At 45.0% G+C, this 20,234-nt stretch overlaps 1 protein-coding gene across 7 annotated transcripts in view; it reads right to left on the bottom strand.

Moving 5' to 3' along the window:
- The window catches only part of ZBTB25 (zinc finger and BTB domain containing 25), a 40,729-nt gene extending 21,256 nt beyond the window's left edge, over nt 1–19,473 (bottom strand). For 2 of the 7 annotated variants that reach the window (XM_030215350.1, XM_030215356.1), the window contains exons 1-3: nt 19,093–19,473; nt 11,570–11,749; nt 600–1,675 (exon numbers count right to left, since the gene is read on the bottom strand). In XM_030215350.1, the coding sequence (XP_030071210.1) occupies nt 600–1,675; nt 11,570–11,742 (1,249 nt within the window). In that variant the 5' untranslated portion in view covers nt 11,743–11,749; nt 19,093–19,473. The other 5 variants (XM_030215355.1, XM_030215353.1, XM_030215351.1 and 2 more) reach the window with 5 other exon arrangements.
- Between the last annotated feature and the right edge of the window lie 761 nt (nt 19,474–20,234).

Here is a 20,234-nt window from a genome sequence, read left to right on the forward strand (position 1 = left end):
TGTTAAAAACGCTAACACGCCTTAGTAAACATACCCCTAAAAGTGCTGACTCCAACCCTGGACCTATCACAAAATAACCAGCTTTCAGTTTAACAGTCTGTGATGGTATTCAGTGACAGTAACTGTTTAAATGCCGCGGAATATCAGTGGATAGCCTCACACAAGCGCTTTTAAACAGGCCAGAAGCCATTTCTGGCCAGTTAAATCACTTTGAATATCGACACCCACAGTTTTAAGTTTGGATTAATTTATGAAACAAAATGCGAAATCCAAAATCTTTGACGAATATCCTAAGTGCTAAAGGTTACTAAGTATTCTTTTTTTAATTCCCAATACACAGTCCTAAATGTTATGCATAAAACACGTCAAAAATTCCAAAGATAGCTGTTAGTTGGAAAAAAATAAAACAAAGAGAGACTTGTTAAAAATGTCAGAAAAAGTACAAAGAGCAGTAAGCAAAACCAAAAAAAGCGCAAACAACATAAATAAATAAATTTTTAAAACATGAATGTTCAGTGGCTGATGTGCAGGAAAAAAAATAAATTATTCGACTAGCACAGTATCAATATTTTCTGGAGGAAGATCAGATTCATACACACCAGGTGATTCAAGGTGATCTTGAGAAAAGCTGGAACTCTTCAGTGCACCATCGGACAGGCTGTCACAATACGGCTGAAATTTTGGAGCCACCTGATTGCCAAACCTTTGGTATCTGCTATATCTGTACGGTTTACCTTTGTGTGTGTACACATGTTCCAGTAACTGGCTTTTTCGCAGAAATTTGTGGCCACAGACTGTGCAACTGATTTTTCTCTTTCGAGAAAGAGAAAAATTACAGTTCAGCTCCACTGGTTCAACATCTTTGGATATTAGCGATAGCTGGCTGAACTTCAGCGGCTCGAGGCTGCCGCGTCCAACGTGGTCAGTTGGCTGCTCACTACCCAACCGGTGGCTCTCAGCACTCTCGCCACTTTCATGTACAGGGTGCACTTCAGCAAGATCGCTGCTCTCTAGGATGGAGGCTGGAACGCCAAACGGGAGTGACCCCGACACATGAGTGTGCAGGTGTTCACGGAGACCCCCTCTCGAATCAAAGCGTTCTCCACAGTACTGGCAGAGGTGCCCTCTGACATTAATTTTCGGGAAATGAGAGCCTGTCAGCTCTGCAGCGGTAGACAGGTGAGCTAGAGATGCCATGGGCTCAGGATCACATTTCTCTTGCTTTATGGACACCACTGGTTTCTGGAGCTCCTCCGGTGTCTGAACACCCCCACTCGCTTGGCTGGGAAGGTGAGAGACCTGCTGATCTGGGCTTACGCCTTCCAGTCCAATGGCTAGAGAAAGCTGGAGCTGGGGGTGGTCCCCCTGCTGAGCAGATCTGTTCCCGCTGCCCCCTGGGGGATTTTCTTTAGCCTCACTGCTATCCTTTGGTGTTTTGTGAGCTGTGGATATCTGAATTCCATACAGGTTTGAGGACTGAATGGCGTCGGGGGGTGGTAGCTGGTCCACATCAGACGCAGCATGAGAAAGGAAGTTTGCATGAAGAAACCTAATCCCTTCCTCCAGACGGATGTGGTCCACCATCTGCTTGGGGCCTCTCCCTGTATACATGATGTGCAACAAGTAGCTGAATATATCAGGCTGGATATCTGTTGGCTGAATCTTTATACATTCACTGTTAACAAAATGAACAGAATTACAAAAGAGTCACATTCAGCGGAGACAGCATTCATTATTAACACAGTTTGAGGCGAATTAAATTAAAAATATCATCTTGCATGCATGGTATTTTTTTAAGACTGGGGTAAGGAAGCTTTAAGGCCCAAGGGACATGTTGGGGACTAGGCCCAAGCAAGAAGGGAGGATATCTCACCCCCAAATTCCAGCCTTGGGATGGAGATTAGAAGTGATTTGCTTTTGCTGCCATGCAGTACTGTAGTTGATGCACCACTGTTTTAAAACTTGTTATATCAAACTTGAGCTGAGTGTACAGTATGAGGCACAGAACATAAATATCCCAAGTCACCCCAGAAATCATCTTTGCAGGCTGGTCTCTTTCCAGGTGAGTGGTCATTGACATGGCTCAGGGGTTATATGTTGCAGCGAGAGGCCTCTCCCTCTCCTCCGCAGCATCTCAGGAAACTGCAGCAATGCTCAGAGCAGTGACCCAGAAGAGACATTTTAAAATTAATCCTCAATAGCTATCACTCTGATGAGAAGCCCACCCCCATCCCCGTGATGATCACATACCCTTATAATCAAGAATAAATAAACTAGAAATAATTATTGAAACGGCTACTTTCTTAAGCGTACCTAACATTAATTGAAGGGGGAAAAAAATTGTTTTGATGGTGGTAGGGTAAAGCCAGTTTTTTTTACAGGGAAGAGACAGCCAATAAGAAAAACTTAACCTACATGTCCTAACACAAAAAGCACAGTATACATCCCACAGGAAGTTGGAGGTCAATCAAATTTATTTCAATACAAAAACTGGCCTGAAATCTGTGTTTGGCCTTATTTTGGTTCGGGCAAGAAATGCTCCAATCTTAAAATGGCTACCATGCAGAGGAGTGGGGACAATCTTACGCCCACTACCCACCAATGACAAGGTAGGCCTAGAAGGGGGCAGTTTCATTTTGGGGTTTGATTTCTACTGAAATCAAGCAGCCAATTTCAGTCAAAGATTCGGTTTCGGTAGAAACCGAAGATCCTGTTTTCGGTCGGGCTCTACAGGAAGTGACATGTACACCTCTCACACACCCTTCCTGTGACAAGGCACAGCATTTAGGAGAAGTACCCTATCATATTATACTGCATCAAATATTATACTGCATCAAAGTGGCAATAAGTCCCACTGACCACTGCATGGTCACATCACGAGACTCCCAAGGGAAGCAAAACCGCCTTGGGTGAATCTCTTCACAAAGGTGGTTAATAAATCCCAATAAATAAATCATGTGACTGTGAAATGATCAGTGAAAGTGTGGGCCTGTTCCAGGTTTCCTTTGGTGCACCTATATACAGTGATGTGAATAACTTTTCCTCCCCCCATCTCCTGCTTTCCCCTCTTACTGAATATATATCACACTGAATAGTTTCTGATCTTTAAACAAAATATAACACTGTATTAGACAAAGGTAACCTGAACACACAAGAGAAATTAGGTCTTACCTGATAAGTTTTCTTCCCATTAGTCCTTCCCACTATTCCAGAACCTGTGGGATAGTTGTGTCCATCAATGAAGCTGGTGGAGATAGAGAACTGAACACTGAGCTGAGATCTCTTTTGGCATCCAGTCCCACTCCTCATATTTACATAGGCAAGCAATAAGGATAAACTCAACAAACACAACAACCTTAAACAACTAACCTAACACTAACCAGATGAGGTCTATAGTGGAACGGTAGACATGAATCACTTGTTTACTCTTGGGCTGATGCACAAAATGTAATGCCGGCGCTAGCAGCAATTAGCACTGTACTAGCGACTGCGTTAGTGAGCACAGAATGCTCAGAGGACTCTAGCATGAGAGACAATGTACACACCAACGATTAGCGCAAATAGCATGCAAATGGAGACAAATGGATGTTAATGAGGACAACTCCTATACCCTCCCAATACTCACAGAACAGCACACAAAACAAAGTCACCCTTACTACTGAAAATCTACCACCACCTCAGAGTAGGCATTTGAAGAGAGGGTTTCTCACAAGTCTGCTGTTTTTGATTTCTTTTGGAAGTGGAAGAAAGCTTGTGCAAGTCTGTAAGCACTGGTACTAAGAAATAAACGCACGCGAGTCCAAACAAATCCAAAAGTGAAAGAACAGACTGACACCTGTTTCCGCGCTTAAGGTGCAGAAAACAGGTGCTAATGTGTGCTTCACTTTCAGGATTGCCAGGCACATACGCACAAGAGCCGAGCTTATCTCCAAACTCCTCTGCACATGCGCCAAGCACTTTTACCCCCCCCCCCTTGCTTTCGTTTTTACAGAACAAACATAATTTGAATACCATTTCCTTTGAGCATTGGCAAGCTAGTTTTCTGTGCTGTTGGCTTTACTGTGAGAGTTCTGAGCATCAGCATAAGTTCCAAAAAAAATACTAGGAGGCACACAATGAAGCTATTATAAACACACCAAAGAAAATATTTCATTACTCAATGTGTAGTTAAACTCTGGAATTCATTGCCAGAGAATGTGGTAAAAGCAGTTAGCTTAGCAGGGTTTAAAAAAGGTCGACAATTTCCTAAAAGAAAAGTCCATAAGCCATTACTAAGACAGACTTGGGAAAATCCACTGCTTATTTCTAAGATAAGCAGCATAAAATCTTTTTTACTGTTTTGGGATCTTGCCAGGTACTTGTGACTTGGCGTGGCCATTGTTGGAAATAAGATACTGGGCTTGACGGACCTTTGGTCTCTCCCAGTATGCCAATTTCTTATGAACAAATGGACCTCTCTCATCTCTGGGTAACTTGTAGAGAACAAGAGATACGCAGGAAGCACTATGCAAGGCGACAGTTATTATTTGACCCATTACTTTGCACCAACTAAACATCTCAGAAACCTCGGGTGGGTCTCTGGGATAGTGAAGACTAATGGAAAGAAAATTCTCAGGTAAGACAATTTCTCCATCCATTACATAGCTTCCCACTATTCCAGAAACTGTGGGATCTTGGCAACTCCTCCCTGAGGACTCAAGCCCCCAAACTGGCTTCCTAGCCCACTGAAATGTCCACCCTGTGGTGCTTGGCAAAGATACGCAGCATTGACCATGTTGCCACCTTGAAAATATCCGCCGGAGACAGAAAGGTAGGCTCCACCCAGGATGTCACCGTACGCCTCTTAGAATGAGAAAGGCCTGAGGAGCTTGTTTTCCTGCAAGCAAATAAACTGACACGACAGTCTCCTTCAGCAATCTAGCAATTGTGGGTTAGGAATCCATGAGACCAAGCCTCTGCTTACCAAAAAAGACAAAAATCTAATTTATGAAACTCACTTGTGACTTCCAAATAGCTAATGAGGACTCTGCGCACATCGAGAAGCTTCAAGGAACAATACTGAGCCTTCTGTCCTCTCTGCGAAAGGATAGAACGCTGACATGAAAAGCTGATACCACTTTCGGAAGAAAGGAAGGAACAGTGCACAGAGGCAACCCTGCCTCCGAAAAGCGGAGAAAAGGTATCCTGACAAGAGAGCCTGATGCTACGTGCCAATGCAACAGCCACCAAGAACGCCATCTTTAGCGTAAAATCTTTCAAGGAGGCCTTCCGGAGTGGATCAAAAGGAGGATTCTGAAGAGCCTGAAGAACTAAATTAAGCACTGGCACAGCGTATGAAAGGGAGGCCATAAGCGGCCTGCTCCTCGCAAGAATCGAACAATATCCGGGTAAGCCACTAGAGAAGTCTTTTGCAGTCAGCCCCTGAAACAGGCCAAAGCCACAACCTGAACTTTTACAGAACCCAATGCCAATCCTTTCTGAAGAAATGCTAGAATGTGTGCAATCCAAGCAGAGAAGGGAGAAAGTCAGCGCTCAAACACCAGCCCTCAAACCTCCTCCACAGCCTCACATACGCCACGGATGTACAGCATTTCCGAGCCTGAAGCAAGGTAGCAATGACCGAATCAGAATAACCTTTTTGTTTCAACTGAGCCTTTTCAATGGCTAAGCTGTAAGGCCAAAGGAACACGGATCCTCCATGAGCACTGGAGCTTCCGTCAGTATGCCGTGTACCTGCAGAAGATGGAGTGGTTCCAGGTGCAGCAGTTCAGGTCCATATGCCACAACCTCCGTGGCCAATCTGGGGCTACAAGAATTATTCGACCTCAGTGCAATGCAATCCTTTTCAACATACGCCTACATGGGCCAAGGAGGGAAGACATACAATAGATGTATATCCAGCCAGGGCTGCAGTAGGGCATTGATCCCCATTAAGCCCATTCTTTCCTAGGTGAGAACTTGGGCACTTTGGCATTCCTTTCTGTAACCATCAAGTCTAGAAGTGGAGAACCCCATTGGTCTTTTTTTTTTTTTTAATATCTTTATTGGTGCATGGAGACAAGCAAATTGATTCATGTACAGAACATGTCCAATCTTTGCAACACACCATAACAATGCATACTATAGAAATACATCTGTGTTTGCACTAGTCTCCACATCTTTTTGTTTCCCATTTCCCCCCTTCCCCCTCCCAAGTCCAGCACATGAGACACCAACCTCCCCCCCACCACCACCACCACAGAGATACCTCCCCACCCTTTCACCCTCCCCCTTACTGTCCATCCATCATATTATCCCCAGTTTCGACTATGGGGCCCATTGGCGTGAACAGGGAAAGCACCCTCCCCCATATATCGCGATACTGGCGATGCCCCAGGGAAACAGAAAACTTAAGCGCAGTAAGTACCCAGTTAGCCATCTCCGTCATGGAATTCTTCCACAGTTCAAGGGATGGGGGCGTGGCATCAACCCACACCCGCAGAATACACTTCTTTGTTAATAGCGAACTTACACTGGGCTTCCCCCAATCCCTGCTCGCGAAGTGAGTCTATGCAGCCCATCAGCACAGCTGAATATTTCCACTCCACTGTGCACTTCAGGACGTCTTCAAATGGCACACAGCGCACCATTCCATAAAGACTGGCACTCCATGAAAGAGTGCAAAAAAGTGCCTACGCTCATCTTACACTTGTTACAAATGTCACCTTCCCACATGCCCATTACCTTCCCTCGCTCTTTGGTGATGTGCACTCTGTGTAAAATCCTGAACTGGATATCCTGTAAAGCTGCATTTGGGGTGAACCCCTTTGGTCTACTATCAGCTGACAACTCTGGTTGGATAGTTCCCATACTTCTGGGTCCAAGGAGTGCCTGCTAGGAAAGTCCACCTCCACATTCAAGGACCCAGAGATGTAAGCTGCTGACAAACCGAGATTTTTCTCCCGCCCAACTCATGAGGGAGGCCGCCTCTACCACCACTGGACGGTTGCAGGTCCCGCCTTGCTTGCTGATGTAAGCCATCACCATTGCATTAATCGGAGAAAACTCGGGCCAGGGCCCCCTGTCAGAAAGGGAGCAAAGTTGCATAAGGTGTTCTGCATTGTCTTGAGTTCCAAGCGATTTATCAACCACCAAGATTCCTGTTCCGTCCAGGTGCCCTGTGACAGATGGAACTTGTAGTGAGTTCCCCAACACGACTTACTGGCATCCATTGTCACTACTTCCCATTGTGTTATCAGAAAGACAGCTCCAACAGTCAAATTCCTGGGCGACAACCACCACTGCATACTGTCTGGCAACCCGCGTCCAAAGAAGATGGTCGTACTTCTGCGACACCAGAGACCAGCGGCTGAGTAGAGACTCCTTTAATAATCACATACGAGCCCTTGCCCATGGCACCACTTCCATCGCCGCCATCACTGACCCCAGAACTTGGACGTAGTCCTAGACCCTGGGCCTGTCTTAACAGGAGAAGACAAATCTGTCTAACCAGCTTCAATCTTCTGCTTTCCATGAGGAAGATCCTCTCCTTTGCTGTGTCAAATAGAACACCCAAATGCTCCAGTGACTGTGATGGAGTTAGTCTGCTCTTCTTGAAACTGATCACCCAACCCAATGACTGCGGAAGACAGCCAACTTTGTCCTTCGCTGCCACACTATCCAAACAGGACAAAACACAAAATGAGCCAGTCATTGAGATATGGGTAAACTGATTGATTCCCTGGCACCGAAGGAAAACTGCCACCACTACCACCATAACTTTGGTAAACGTTCTTGGAGACCAAAGGGTATAGAGCTGAATTGGAAGCGATGGCTTAGAACCGCAAAATGTAGAAACCTCTGATGAAGTGGCCATATGGGTATATATATGCAAGTACGCCTCCTTAAGACTGAGGGCGGTGAGAAACTCTCCTGCTTGAACCGAGGCTATGACTGCTCTCAGTGTTTCCATGTGAAAGTGACACACTTGGAGGCAGCGGTTTAGACCTTTGAGATCTAAGACCGGAGGAAAGGTGCCTTCCTTCTTTGGGACAATGAAGTAGACAGAGGATCTGCCTTGTCCCTGTTCAGCCGAGGGAATCAGAATAATGGCCTGGAGCACCAGCAAGGAATCTACATTGCTTTGAACCTCAACCGCCTTGGTTCCCTTTTGACAAGGAGACATCAAGAAGAGAGGAGCAACTGGGCAGGGGGACCCCAACTTGTAACCTACTGTAAGAATATCCAGAACCCACTGATCTGATGTGATTTTGGCTCACACCTCCCGAAGACATCTTCCCACCAGAGGAACAGAAGAGAGTGGACCATGCAAAACTAAGGAGGCATTAGGTGCTCTAGCTGACTGAAAGAAGGACTTCCTGTCCACACGAAAGGAAGATTGGCATGCTTGAAAGTGGACTTCTGACCATATTGCTAAAGACCAGGCCAGTACCATCTGCTATTTCGAAATCGAGAGCCCCCAGAAGACAGATGACTAGAGGATTTTGGCTTATCTTCCTACAACTGCTGTGGCTTAGTTTCCCCCAGTACTTTCACCAAGTTCCTGAGATCTTCTCCAAATAGCCAGCTGCCCTGAAAGGACAGTTTAACTAGATGTGACTGACGCTGCATCCTCTGCCCAATGCCGCAACCAGAGTTGCCAACATGCCATGACAGCTGTAACCCATAACATGTCATAAACAGCATCCACCAAGTAGGCCAACCTCACCTCCAACTGGGCACTTGCCCCGTCTTGTGTTGCAGACTGCTGATGTCACTTCAAGCATGCTCTAGCTACGAACAACCTGCGCACTGTCGCTTGAAGGTCCCAAAAAGGCCACTTCAAAGGCTTGTTTCAGCGAGCCTTCTAGCTTCCTATCCTGCAAGGTGGTCTTCTTAGTCACTGCCGTAACAAGGGAGTCCACACTGACAAGGGAGTCCACACTGAGAAGCTGCAATTTCTTTTTCCTCCAGAACCAATGGGTAAAGGTGAGCCATGGATCTTCCTTCTCTCAGCCACTCTTCTGGTGAGACCCATTCTGCTATAATCAGATCTTGAATATCTGGATGCATTGGGAAGGTCTTTGAAGGACCTCTAGGCCTACTAATCAACGACAAAGATGGAACTCCTGACGACGGAGCAGAAGGCTCCTCAATGAAAAGCACCACCAATGCCTCAGAAATAGGAGTACTGAGCACCTGTTTATGAAACAACCTCAGTAGTTTCTGATTGTCTCCCTCCTCTTCAATGATGGCTCCTCTGAATAGATCAAGACCACATCAGATAAGGAGGGAGAAGCAGAAATAGACCTCTAGGAGTGGGCAGAAGAGGCTAAACAAGATCTCTTAGGAGCCACAGGAGCAGGGGGGGTCAGAAACTGAAGCACACTGCAGCAACTCTGACTGTCTCTACTTCATTAAATAGGCCCAGTGTAAAAGCAATATAAACTCCATAGAAAACAAAGATCCCAATGCACCTGAATGGTTTGTCGGGCCCTGAAGCTTGTCAAATGGCAGCTGTGCTCCGCACATGATCAAAAGTCATTCTTCACTGCCAGTCAGCCTAGACAAAATGGTGCCTGTTCCCTCGCTCTCCTGCATCAAACAACACACCGGTCCTTCAGAGAACTCAAAGTTCCCAGCATATTCAGATGCTGCACCAAATCTGAAGACATGCTGCTGTTTCCCCCATGTCCCGTGGGATTCCTAGCTTGCATGCACTGCAATACTCCAACACCAGCCAGTGGATCTCATAGCAGGAAAAACGCTTAACTGCCTCCGCAGAAGTTGCCACTCACCTTGAGTCGCACAAGCGCATCACAACACAGTCCCAAGTGGTGAGTCAGGATCCCTCCCCTCCACCAAGTAGAACTTGCAGCCCTCCATGCAGTTCTAAGTCAAACTTCAGTAAGACTAACCACTGCCGGCTACTCCACCCAAAGCTCACAGTCTCCACAAGTATTATCCCAGATGAGAAAGAATCAAGACTGATCCTCTGTCCCATGCTCTCCAGTAATCCTCTTTCCTTCTCCTTTTTTAAGATTGTTGTGCTGGAAAAGGACAGCTCCAAAAAAACAGGGGAGAGGTGAAGGGAGGGAATAGTAAATTTGCGGGGCAGCAGAGACAGGGATCTGAGGACCTCCAGATAGGACTCTGCAGACTCAAGCCACCCAAAAAGCTCAACTGGAAACCAACTGGACCAGAAGCAAATCACTCAGAACCAGAGGCTGAAAAGTGTGTCCATCCACCTGCTGGAGATAGAGAATTAAAAACTGAGCTGAGACGTATCTCTCTTGACATCCATTCTAGCTCCTCAGTATTTTCTATCTCCACCCGCTAGTTGATTGACACAACTATCCCACAAGTTCTGGAATAGTGGAACGCAACAACAGTTTTTAAACTATTACTTAATTTATTTAAAGAACAAAGTCCAATTACTGAGTAATTAGGGGGCAGTTACTTGTTTCACATAGGCAATATGGGTGTTGGATAACTTTGCTCCTTAAATAAAAGTAGTAACGTAGTAGATGACGGCAGAGAAAGACCTCTACAGTCCATCCAGTCTGCCCAACAAGATAAACTCATATGTGCTACTTTATGTGTATATTTTTTATTACATTTGTACCCCGCGCTTTCCCACTCATGGCAGGCTCAATGCGGCAGGCAATGGAGGGTTAAGTGACTTGCCCAGAGTCACAAGGAGCTGCCTGTGCCGGGAATCGAACTCAGTTCCCCAGGACCAAAGTCCACCACCCTAACCACTAGGCCACTCCTCCACAAAGTATACCTGACTTTGATTTGTATCTGCCATTTTCAGGGCACAGACCGTAGAAGTCTGCCCAGCACTAGCCCCGCCTCCCACCACCGGCTCTGCCACCCAATCTCCGCTAAGCTTCTGAGGATCCATTCCTTCTGAACAGGATTCCTTTATGTTTATCAGTAGTAATAACTTAAAAACTGTGCTATTTGTTTATTCAATTTCTCTTTGTCTAATACAGTATATTTTGTTTAAATATCAGAAACTGCTTAGTGTGATATACATATGCAATAATAGGAGAAATCAGGAGAGGAAAAATGTTCACATCACTATATTCTGTCCATGTGACTCCGTTAGGAGCTATATCCGTTAGGACTTTTCACTGAATTCCTCCCTTCTTATTTGTTTTCCTGTCTGATTTACAACGAAGCACCAATGTAATAAAAGATTTCTCAGCTAACCCATATATATATATATATATATATATATATATATATATATATATATATATATATATTTGTGACAAAATGACCAGTCTTTGCTATAAACTGCTCTGAAGTTAAAACACCTTTTCACCATGTACAAATGTGCAACATGAAATAAATCAGTACAGCTTTAACGTACATGATTATCAGCCTTACATCATGGTGAACATACGGATGAGAGAAGTTCCTAAAAATGAAAGACTTACTGCAGGTTCTAAAGAATGCGATTTGTGCACGTTCAAGTAATTTAGCTAGAACTATTAAAAAATGAATTTCAGATGTATGATCTCTAAAATCTATGTGAAGGCTCACTTTTTTTGTTGCACTAAAGAAAAAGTTGCAGCCCTACCTGGTCTGGTGAATGAATATCATTTTGAAGTAATTTGAAAAGGCAGCTAGCACAGCTCGATGTGCTTTGAAGTAGACATCTCCAATAGCAACTGTGCAATCACAGAGGAAGCCAAACTCACGTTGCATGTTCAGCTGCTGCAACAGGACCAGACTGTGCTTGGCCATGTCCATCGTACCCCTGCCAAAAGAAAAATCCACACACAGTGGGTTACTGTTAAAGACAGACAAAGCTGAAACACTAGTAATTATCTCAGAGGAAAAGAGGACAGGTACCCAGAACTTATTATACCACATCCCTTCCCCCTTCACAGCTCTTTTTGTATTTTAAACTCTGTTTTATTAAGGAACTAATGCATATAATCTCTATATATAAAAGGCCTCCAACGTTCTAATGAAGCGGTCTAGATATCCGGTTTCCCCATGGGTGTCTGCCCCGCCCTTGCGTCACAACGTGATGACGTCGAGGGCGGAGCAATGACACTCGACGAATCGCGATCTCCTCCTGCCCCTTGGCAGCCATTTTCAACAGGTAGCCGGCATCACGGAGCGCCAGCGACAGCCGCGGCCAGGCAGGAACGTGTATCTTTCCTGCCTGCCACGAACATTTCCTAACAAACAACCGCATTGGATGGAGGGGCAGGTGAGACAGCAGGGTTGCTAGACATGGGTGTCTGCTGGGGGGGGGGGGGCAGGGCGAGATGAGGGTCACCGCTGCACATAGGTGGCTGCAAGGGGCAGGGGGATAGGAGGGTTGCAGGACATGGGTGGCTGCAAGGGGCCAGGAGGAGAGGACGGTCGCACGACATGGGTGGCCGCAGGGTCGCTGGACAGCAGAACCTTGCTAGCGCCCATTTCATTTCTCACAGAAACGAGCATTTTTTACTAGTACATCAATAAAAGTAGAAAACCCATCATTATGCAAAACAACTGCAACAGTAGTTGCAAGTGGAGGAGTAGTGTTAGTGCAGCGGACTTTGTTATTTATTTATGTTCCTATTTTATATATCTGAAACCCCCAGAGGTCACTGTTCTTTTTATCTTAGTGATGCCCACCTCCACCCCCTGTGTTTTTAGAAGCTCCTCTCTAAAACTTAAAAACTTTTTTGGCTAGGGTATGCAAACCACAACCAGTACACACACACACAAACTTAACCAGATATCTTCAGTGTTGATAATGGACAAAAATGTCCACCTGGCCTCTCCCCTTCCTTTGTGCTATGTAACACTTCCCCCCCCCCCCCCAGCAGCACCCTTGCACATTTGTTGGGGGGGGAGAAGGTAAACAGCAGGAGTCTGGGACTTTTAAGGTCACTCATAAATGGCTACAGATAAGAGACTAACAGGATCCTCCAGTCTGCCCAATTGTCTTCCTCTCTGGTTCTCTATCACCAGCTGTACGACACAGATTCCCATCCCTACCTACTTATTGATTTGTTGGAATAAAAAGTACTATTTTGCACACTTAAAAGCACCAACTGACCATGCTTTGACCAAGTTATCTATTTCAATGGACAAAATATATTTCAAATAGTTCAGTACAGTTTATGTTCTTTAATCTAGCCACTCTGAGGCATCTACATCATTCAGGGCAGAGGCGTGCTTGACTAACTCAATTCCCTCCTCCTGGCCAGCTATCTTCATCCATTTGATATCACCACCTAATCCACTGCTGAGCTGCCAAGAAGTGTTAAGGATGCCTCTGTGTCATCACACTTATCCTGTTCCACAAAGCAAGAAAGCAAAAAAGGAACAGAGTAGAGACAGCTGCTAAAAGCTATTAGAGAACCACTGAAAATTTTTTTTATTAGTCAATGACCCAACATGGTCATATTTAAGTGAAATGGACAGTCCAACAATCTATAACATCAGAGTTTAAAAAGGAATTGGACGGTTTCCTAAAGGACATATCCACAGACCGCTACTAAATGGACTTGGGAAAAATCCATAATTTCGGGAATAACTTGTATAAAATGTTTGTACGTTTGGGCAGTTTGCCAGGTGCCCTTGACCTGGTTTGGCCGCTATCGGGGACAGGATGCTGGGATCGATGGACCTTTGGTCTTTTCCCAGTATGGCATTACTTATGTACTAACAAACATTACATGAACATGAAATTATGTTATAACAGTTTGATGAACATTTGAGTTCTGGATGATTTTGAATGACTCTATATACCATGTTTATATCCCTCTCCCCCAGGGATAAACACTATGTATGGAGCTCTGCTACATCTTTGATGTGTGGCATTAGAGAAAGATGTCTTTTTAAAAATAATTTATGCCTAATGTTTGTGTGTTTTTCATGTATCCATGTTTTTAAATTAGTGATTTTAGGGGGGGGGGGGTTATTATGTAATCCCCTGTTTAAATTAGGTGCCAGGGGATTACTAAAACGTGCTTGTAGAACGCTTCTGATTCACCGAGGGGAGGGATTAACAGCATGAGTGGAAGGGTAAAGAAACCAGCCCAAAAGGGAGGTATTAGGCAATAAGTGATAAGGGATGTCATAGTTGGGGTGGAGTTTGAAGGTAATAAAGTTATAGGATTACAGAGCACATGCTCTTTGTTTGCCGTCACACCCTCCCCTCCAAGGACTCGTGAGTAGAGGGGCTACCCTAATCAGGTGAACCAAGGAGTAGTTGCTGTTAATAAAAACAGTAACTATGAGGAGAGCTCCGGGTGAGTAGAAAGGGTTAACAACTCCCCACCACACACACCCCCACAGGCAGCAGAACAGGAAGAGCCTGTTCAGTACCAGAAGAAGCAGCTCAAAGAAGAGCACCTCGAATAGGACAGACAGGGAGGTCTGATCCAGAGTGTGTCCGGCAGCTACATACAAGCCCTGTGGGACAGCTTACCGCGGAAGAAGCGGGAAGCCACAGCCTTGGATTGCTCTTCAACAAAGGATAGGTATTGGAGGACTGGTTGGTACTGTAAATACACTAGGATTTATCAAGCAACTACTAATTAATTAGTTGGAACTTTCACCAACAAATCTTGGACTGGCACAAAAACTTTTTTTCAGCAAAGTGAATTTGTTTGTTAAGGAAAAGTATGACGTTTGGATATTGCCTGTTGCAGCGTTCCAGATAAATTGTGTTTTGCATTTAACATAAAGCCTGGAGGGAACAGTTTCATTGGCGTGACAGTGAGATCAATTTACTCAAAGACTATCAATGAAATAAATGAGAGTGGCTTAAAACCCTACGGCCTACCGGGATCATGGCCATCCCCAGCCTGCATCCAGCTCAGTAAAATCAGAACTATCGTTTGTGGTCCTGGTTTCGGGTGCCTGATCCGAAGAGCTAGCTAGTGCCCAGAACTTGTGGTGAGATCAGGGTTACAATTATGCTGCATGATGCATTTTACATTATGTTATTATTCTCATTTTCAGGTAATGTCTGTTATAGATTCTTGGATCCCCGACAGAGGCAATTTCACCAAAACATGGCCATGTTGGGTCATTGTTTAATAAACATTTTTCAACAGCTATCTGCTATTTTTTTTCCTTGGCAATCTCTGCTCCTTCTTCTGTCTTTTTAAATCACTTTGACTCCTTGTTTGTGTTCCCAAGGCATTAAATCACATGGATTATACGGCAAGATAATTCTTTGTCCCACTTTACTCACCAGAACCACTGCATACCATCAACCCACTGCTCTTCTATTTAAGTTATGTCCAAGCAGCTCAACATGTTAATACCAATTTTATGGAATAAGAGGTACCATGTTCAGAATAACTCTGAGGGTTTATATTAAATTTCACCACTGCAATGCATTAAGTTACATTTGCATCTTGACCTGTTTCACAGGGGGTTATGGAAGCCATCAAGAACATTCTTCTCCCTCTACTTCATCATTTAAAATAAGTACTTAATTCTTAAACGTGTATGAAGTACCCTCACTTTTGAGATTATATCCATGGGCCTTAATCAAGGTATTTTTAAACCACTTACAGGCAGACTAGATAGGATATACAGTATTGTCTTTATCATGATTTTTCTGCTTCACCGGCAGAGGAAAGTAATTTCCGAATAAGGGAAAGGAATGGAATATGGATTTAGCCCACACCTTTTCAGCATTGGCTCAAAGTGAAGTACATTCAGGTATCATAGGTACTTCGCTGTCCCCAGAGAGCTTACAATCTAAGCGGCCAATGAAGTAAAGTGAGCTATGCTTTATGCACACCATTCCGTGTACGACCATGTAGAAATGAATTTTGTGCTGTCCATAAAGCTTCAGGTACACATTAACACATTTAAATCCAGGCGATGAAAGGTATCAGCTACTCCGCACATACAAAAAACAGCACAAAGATAAGAAGCCTGAACACAACCCTCCCTACCCATCTTCAAATCCTTGCTCAAAGCCCACCTCTTCAATGTTGCTTTCAGCACCTAACCTTTATACCTTTCAGGAAATCTAGACTGCCCCTATTTGACTGACTGTACATTTGTCCTTTAGATTGTAAGCTCCTTTGAGCAGGGACTGTCCTTCTATGTTAAATTGTACAGCGCTGCGTAACCCTAGTAGCGCTTTAGAAATGTCAAGTAGTAGTAGTAGTAACACAACATCTAAGTTTTAATACAGTTTGAAGAGGAGTAAAAGCTTAGCTCATTCTTCTGCAGTAGTGTTAGTGAGGATTTCATGCCTGTTTCTTCCCTTCACAGCCAGAATAAAGAGCCATAACTTTTTCTTTTTTTTAAACGTCTATATGCTGCTGCTCTCTAAGCAACTTGGAGTGTACGGGGGAGGAGGGAAGGGAAAAGAGAGAGAGTGATATTGGACCCAGTGGGCAGAGAAGAGGAGGGAGAAATGTTGGACCTGGGGGGGGGGGGGGCAGATGGGAGGAAGGAGAGCGGGAGAGATACTGGACCCCGGACGGATGGAGAAGGGAAAGAGAAATGTTTGATGGGGGGGGGGGGGGGGCAGAGGGGAGGTAGGAAGAGATGGGCAGTAAAGCATCTTTTAATGTCGCGATTACAAATTCTTTCATCAAAATGCAGCCCTAATAGATAAATGTAAAGACAGAACCAAGGAGAGGTGTGCTGAGCAAAGAATAATGTGGACTTCTGACAGATGGATATCGGCAGTCATTAGACTGCATTTGCATACTTCTGCACACGTACTGGATTGGTACTCTGTGAGATGTATGCACATGCAATCTGAAGCATGTCAGTAGAATTTTTTTGTGCACAAGACATAGTTGCCACTAGTGCAGATCCATGTGCACAATCATCAGGTGCACTCTCATGTTAGTGCACACTTTTTGCCCTTGGCCTATTTACAAACTATCTGCATACAGTACTGGGGGGCAAACATTTTGTGATTTGCTTGCATTAGGAAACAGTGCGCTGAGATTTAGTGCATGGCTCTAATGCAAAGTAACATAGTAATGATGGCTGATAAAAGACTCGCATGGGTCATCTAGTCTACCACTTTGTGCATATCACACTCCATAATGATCAAATACTAGTATCACAAATAGGGTAATCATACAGTTATGAAAGAACATTAATAAAACGCAAATATATGCTAAACAGGGACATTTGTGTTCCTCCCCAATGCTCAGCAGGCAGTGTGCCAAACAAGAGCTGTAAACTCTAAGCCATGCTAGAAGAAGCCTGCCCATCCTCCCCGATGAGACCCCTCCCAATGAACCGATGACCCCCCCACACCCCGACAGTGGTCTAGCCCCCTGAACTCCCTCCCCCATACCTTCAGATGATGGAGTCCTTCCAGCGCCACATCCAAAATGGCGCTGGGCAGGGGGAGTGGTAAGGTCTTCAGCTTGGGGGGGGGGGGGGGTGTTCAGGTTGGGTCAGCGGGGTGCTAGACCACCAGGGCCTCTGTCCTGGGGGGGGGGGGTTGGGGAGGGTCTGGAAGTCCACTAGACTTCCAGCCCGTATCAGCATGTTTGACAGGTCTGGGCTTTTTTTTATTTTTTTTTTTTTGACAACCTGGACCTGTCAAACAGCTTCTGCAGGAGGATTGTGCCTTGGGCACATGCCCAGGCACAAGCCTCCTGCAGAAGTACCCCTATGATTAGAGCCAATAGCATGCATGAATTTGCATGCTATTAGCTTTGATCATAGGGGCGTTATTGCCCCACACTGTTCTAGTGCTAATTTCTGAGAGATATTTGGAACAGCACAGGGTTTTTGATCATCTGGTCATAAGCTTGTACCCAAGGCAACAGAGGATTAAGAGCTCCTTTTACCAAGCTGCAGCAAAATGGGGCCGCTGCTGGTGTCGGCGTGTTTTACATGCATGCCGAGGCCCCCTTTTACCGAAGCTAGTAAAAGGAAAGTCTCGCCTTCCTGCAGGAGATGGCCGCACAGCCATTTCGGGGAGGGGAGCCCTTACTGCCATCCATTGAAGTGAAAGTAAGGGCTTCTACATTAACCCGGTGGTAACTGGGCAGCATAAGGCACTGCACAATTACTGCCAGGTACAAGCCAGCGCTACAAAAAAATAAATACATTTTTGTAGCGCCGGAAATGATGGAGCACTAAGGAAGGGATGTACCGCCGGGCTGAACCCTGGCTTCCCTAAGTCTCTGCCCACTGCTCTACCCATTAGGCTATCCTTCCACCCCACCCCCTTTTTTTTAATCTATCACTCTCCTTAACGTCTCTCATTCTCACACAGATTTATTAAAAGGCACTAGCATATACTAATAAGCATTAAGATGTATTATTTACAGCAGAGTGTATTCACTAATTAACAGGCATTAGCATACAATACTTTTGCATGAGAGTGACATTCACAGTTCTTTATGCTGATAAAAGTTACCCACTGAAATTACTATCTAGGTAGAAACATGCACAAGCTTCCTCAGGATGGCCTTTTAGACTGAGAAGTAGGCAGGTTTCCGAAACGACATGCACAGATCAGGTTTTCAAATCTGTTTGCTCTCCGGTAAATTTTTACTTGCGGGGGTGGGGGAGGCAAATGCAGTGTCCCTTACTACTTTGTACCTGCTGGAATTTTTCAAAGGGAAGTCGTCGTTTCAACAGTCAGGCAGTCTCTCTGTTACCTTCTATGTAATCTAATATTTGTATTCTTTTACCAAAAGCCCACTACAACATTTGGAATAAGCCGGTCCCAAAGACCCGAAGAAACCCAGCATCCGACTTTGATTAAAACCGGCTGCTTCTAAAAGTGCAATAAAGTTCGATACTGGTATACATTTCGCAATCAACAGGTTTTACATAAACAGCTCACAAGGCCACCGCGCAAACGGCATCCTAAGCGCGACCTCACCCCACAGCCACTGGCCCGCATTAGCCTGCGCTCTCCGTTTCTCCGCTAGGAGCTCTGGGAAGCGATTTTCCTGGCAACGGCGAGAAAAAGCCCTGCAGGCTCTCCGGCTGCCATTTTCTGTCCAGTTCCCGACTCTTCCCGCCGCATCAAAGCCAACAAGCGGAGGAGCCCCGACGGCAGGCAGCGGCCCGCAAACATGCAAGCGCCGCGCTGCAAATGAAGCAGAAAGCAAGACGCACCGTCAGTCGGTCGCTTACCGGGCTCGCGCCTGGCTGTTGCAGCGGCAGAAGAAACAAGCGTATGCACTCACTGCCTCTCTCGCGCGCGCCGCTCACTCGCGCACAACCTCTGATTGATCAGCCGGGTTCACCTGGGTGGGCTGCGCCGTGAGGCAGCAGGAGCCAGCGAGCGAGTTCCCCCGGGCCTGCTGCTACTGCAGACACATTTCGGACGCCCTCTAGTGCCCACTGTCCTTGTCTCTTTTGTCCCCCAGTTTGGGGATCCTATGCACCTCCTTTTACCAGTCCTTCCTACTTAGATTCGCCCAAGTACAGTGAAAAGACAGACACTGCAATAAGTTTTATGTTGGTTTTAGAGGGAGAAGAACCGCCCCCGGTGTCTTTCTTCCAAAGATGGCAGATAGAAATGATTTATAGTAGTAGTAGATAAAAGCCTAAAATGGACCGTTAGTTAGGGTTGTAAACAAAGCGGTTAGATTAAAGAAGAAAGATACGGGAGTCGGGAGGATGCATGTGTGTGTGCGCCTATCTAGCCCATTATATGGGCTGAAGAAGCCAGTAGGCGGAGATTGCCGACACACTGGTTCACCCAAAACAATAGCAAAAAAAAATATTAAAAACAAGGGGCTGCTTATGCGTGATCCATACTTAACATTTCTAGAGCGCTACTAGGGTTACGCAGCGCTGTACAATTTAACAGAGGACAGTCCCTGCTCAAAGGAGCTTAAGGACGAAATGTCAAGTTGGGGCAGTCTAGATTTCTTGAATAGAGGTATGGTGGTCCATCTGTAAAAAATCTAAAGTTATTCCATTTGGAAAAGCAGTGCCTTAAAAGGTGGAGGGCAAAGATTTTATTTTTACTTATTTGACAGGTTTTTAATTTATTTGAGGAGTGTGGTAGCTGTGTTAGTCCACTCTTAAGGTTATCAATAGAAATCAAACAAAATAAAACATGGAAAAGAAAATAAGATGATACCTTTTTTTATTGGACATAACTTAATACATAGTAATGCTTGAATGTTTTCACTTATATACACTGTCAGCTAGCACATTTGCTTATTTCCGATCTGAAGAAGAAGGGCGACCTTCGAAAGCTAATCAAGAAATGTATTAAGTTATGTCCAATAAAAAAGGTATCATCTTATTTTCTTTTCCATGTT

This window comes from Microcaecilia unicolor, chromosome 9 (genome assembly GCF_901765095.1).
Source record: "Microcaecilia unicolor chromosome 9, aMicUni1.1, whole genome shotgun sequence".
In the NCBI taxonomy this organism is placed as follows: Eukaryota; Metazoa; Chordata; class Amphibia; order Gymnophiona; family Siphonopidae; genus Microcaecilia; species Microcaecilia unicolor.